The sequence below is a fragment of the Puma concolor genome, chromosome C1 (genome assembly GCF_028749965.1).
Source record: "Puma concolor isolate L17-30 chromosome C1, mPumCon1.1.hap2, whole genome shotgun sequence".
Classification (NCBI taxonomy): domain Eukaryota; kingdom Metazoa; phylum Chordata; class Mammalia; order Carnivora; family Felidae; genus Puma; species Puma concolor.
The window spans coordinates 94,397,394-94,400,796 of NC_141674.1; the positions used below are offsets into that span (position 1 = coordinate 94,397,394).

Consider the following 3,403-nt stretch of genomic DNA (forward strand, 5'->3'; position numbering starts at 1 on the left):
TGTTCCCTCTCCCGCTCTCCTTTCTCCGGGTCATGTGTTTTCTTTCCTGGCCCTTCTTTTCTCCTCTTCTCTCCTCCTTTCTCTCTTCATGGAGAAACGAAGGGAGACATGTCCCTCTAATTTTGCCAAAGTCCCACTCTCAGAATGAGCCCTCCTGTAGCATTGTGACATCACTGTGCATTAGCCAATGGCTGTCCATTTGGGCTGCCCCCCCCCCCCAGCCTCTGAGGGCCACCACCCCCCATTGATAGGAGAAGTCACCTGCTCCGGCACTGGCCCTTAACCCTCAGGGCAGCTGCAGAGTGGAGCATGGATCCCTCCTGATTCCATTCTTGGCCCGATGTTCCTCACAGTCAAGCTGCTTCTGGGCCAGCGATGCAGCCTAAAGGTGTCAGGGCAAGAGAGTGTGGCCATGCTGAAGAAGCTGGTGTCGGAGCGACTGCAGGTGCCAGAGGAGCAGCAGCACCTGCTCTTCCGAGGCCAGCTTCTGGCCGATGACAAGCGTCTCTCCGACTACCGCATCGGGCCCAACGCCTCCATCAATGTCATCATGCGGCCCTTGGCAAAGTCCGCTCCCGGGGAGGCCCACCAGCCCCAGCCCCTGTGGCACCATCTGGGCCTGGTCTTAGCCAAACACTTTGAGCCCCAGGACACCAAGGCGGTGCTGCGGCTGCTGAAGCGGGAGCACCAGGAGCGCCTGCAGAGGATAAGCCTGGGTGACCTGGAGCGGCTGGCGCAGTGCCTCCTGCTAGAGGAGCCGGTAGTGGAGCCCCCGGGGGAGAAGGAGCCTGAGGCCAAGACCTCGGCGCCCCAAGACAAGGAGGAGGAGGAGGAAGCAGAGGAAAAGGAGGCGGGGAAGGCTGATCAGTAAACTGGCCCATCCTACTCATTTGCATGTTCAAATCCACCTGGTCTCATCCTTCTGTGTTCCCTGGTGACTCCTCACTAGTTCCTGCTGAGGGAGATGCGTCCACACCCCTTTCTGAAACTTCAGAGCAGCTGGACCCCTCTGTCCTCTCTTGGGTCTGTGGTACCCGCTCTGAGACACAGTATGATTCCACCCCCATTACCATCCCTGACAGGGTTCTGATCACCCCAAGGGTGGCCCTAAAGGGGTGGTCAAAGGCCACCTCCCCCTCCTGGGCTGGACACCCCCTAGGCAACCTGCCAGGCTGCAGAAAACCTCCTGCCCAGAGTCTCCATGGCTTCTCCTTTGGGGCAGAAAGACAGATAACGTGAATTCATTTTTGTGTGTCCCCAGGCCATGGCACCTGCCCTCAGGGTGTCTGACAGCCAAGAGATGAGGAATGTCACCCCCTGTCCTCTGAGTGAGGCGATCCTGCTGTCGCTTGTGCTTCCACAGCTCAAGGGGCAGGGCTAGCAGAGGCAGGGAGGCGGGGGGAACACCTACTGGGTGTCAGGCCTGGATGCTTCGGGAGATACACAGACCAAGAACAGCAGGAAACTGAGGCTTGGGCAGAAAAGGTGGTTTGCACAGTCACTCACTGTGGTCAGCGTGACAGACCCCTGCCTCACCCCCTGCCCCAAGTCTCACCCAACAGTGGGTGTCCCTGAGCCTCCCTTACCTGCCCAGCACTCCCCGGGAGCAAGAATGGTACCAGTCGACATCCTTGCCCCCACAGAGCATGCAGCCTGGACAGAGAGGGCAGAAATGTGACAAATAAAGCCGCGACATGACCATAGAGTATAGCCCGTGTGACTGAATATCCAGGTGAAGCCGCCACCTCGCAGGGCCCTGGGCTCAGCTTGGAGGGGCCAGTCTCACAGGCTACAGGAAAGCCGGGCTTCCTCCTCCCTTCTGGTGTGAGTGGGTGGTGCTTGCCAAGGGCTGAGGAGCCCCCACCCTGGGTGTGAGGGGCCATGGAGCTCCCCGAGAGCCTGTCCTCCCAAGTCCCTAAGGTGCTGTTCCTGTGGATCTGTCCTGTGATGGAGGTGGAGGGAAGGCGATGAAGGACAGTGTCCTGAAAGGAACACGCAGGGCCACTTCCCTGGAAACCTTCTGTCCTTGGCCTAGGGCCCCTGCGACCGATTCCAGTCCTAGCTCCGCCGTGGTCTCACTGTGTGACTTTGGTTAACTTATGTTCCCTATCTCATGCAAGGTTTTGCACCTGTTAGATGGGGGTTGTTATATAGCTGAGCCTTGAACAACACGGGTCTGAACTGTGCAGATCCACTTCTAGGTGGGTATTTTTGGATAAATACAGTGCAGTACTGTAACTATATTTTCCTTATGATTTTCTTTTTCCAATTTTACCCATTTTTAAGTATTATTTAAATTTTTATTTTATTTTGAGAGGGGGGAGGGGCAGAGAGAGGGAGACAGAGGATCCAAAGCAGGCTCTGTGCCGACAGCAGTGAGCCCAACGTGAGGCTCAAACTCATGAACCGTGAGATCATGACCTGAGCTGAAGTCGGACGCTCAACGGACTGAGCCACCCAGGTGCACCCCCCCATTATGATTTCCTTAATAACATTTTCTTTCCTCTTACTTACTTTATTGTAAGAACATGATATATCATATGTATAACATACAAAATATGTATTAATGGATTGTTTATGTAGGGTAAAGCTTCCAGTCAACAGTAGCCTATTAGTAGATAAGTTTGGGGCAAGTTAAAAGTTATACGTGGACTTTTGACTGGGTGGGGTGGGGAGGGGGTGGGTGCCCCCAAACCCTGTGTTGTTTAAAGGTCAATTGCCTTATGATACCAGATGCTGTCTCAGCCTCTTCTGTGAGGGCAGGAGAGAGAGAATTTCCCATCTCCAGTGAGGGTGGAAGGGTGTGTGTGATTCGATCAGGGTTTTCACGTTGTATTGCCCTTTCCATCAGCCTGTTATTACCGGTCAGGCAATACTAATAGTGTCTACTTACCCCACAGATGTTTGTGAGGGTTGGTTATGAAGACAGTGCAATCCAGAGTGACGTCTTCTGGCAGAGGGGGCCGTGGCATGGCCGGGAGAGACCCCGGAAAGCAGGTCTGTGGCTCTGTGAGCCTGCTTAGTGGCAGAGCGACCCTCGTTCAGCCAATGCCCATCTCGTCCAGCAGGGCCCCGGCCTCTGCCCCCACCAGCCAAGAGGACAGGGAAGTGGGGCCTCGGAGGGAGCGAGCCCCATCAGGTGTGACCTCTCCCCGGGTCCCTGAGGACTCGGCCTGCGGTGGCTGCCGCCAGCACCCACGGGCCTGAGACCGTTGGGGGGGGGGGGGGGCACCAGCCTGCTCCTTGCTTCCTCTCGGCTCCTGCTCCTGGCACGTCCTCTGTCCTCCACGGAAAGGCCTTCCGAAGGTTCTGTGAGCGTGTTTGTGCTGGGGCTGTGCCATTTGCCAAGGGGGACGAGCCTATTATCTTTACATTAGGGGAACTAATAGCCCATTTCCCAAGA

At 56.1% G+C, this 3,403-nt stretch overlaps 1 protein-coding gene across 1 annotated transcript; it reads left to right on the forward strand.

The window, feature by feature from the left end:
- The first annotated feature begins 218 nt into the window (after positions 1-218).
- On the forward strand, positions 219-1,703 carry UBL4B (ubiquitin like 4B). The gene has a single exon (XM_025912646.2). It carries the CDS (start codon positions 341-343, stop codon positions 869-871), a length of 531 nt encoding a protein of 176 aa, XP_025768431.2. The 5' UTR covers positions 219-340; the 3' UTR covers positions 872-1,703.
- Positions 1,704-3,403: the final 1,700 nt, after the last annotated feature.

Excerpts from the sequence above, each read along its gene's own strand:
- UBL4B (XM_025912646.2), top strand. The coding sequence starts at position 341 with ATGTTCCTCACAGTCAAGCTGCTTCTGGGCCAGCGATGCAGCCTAAAG.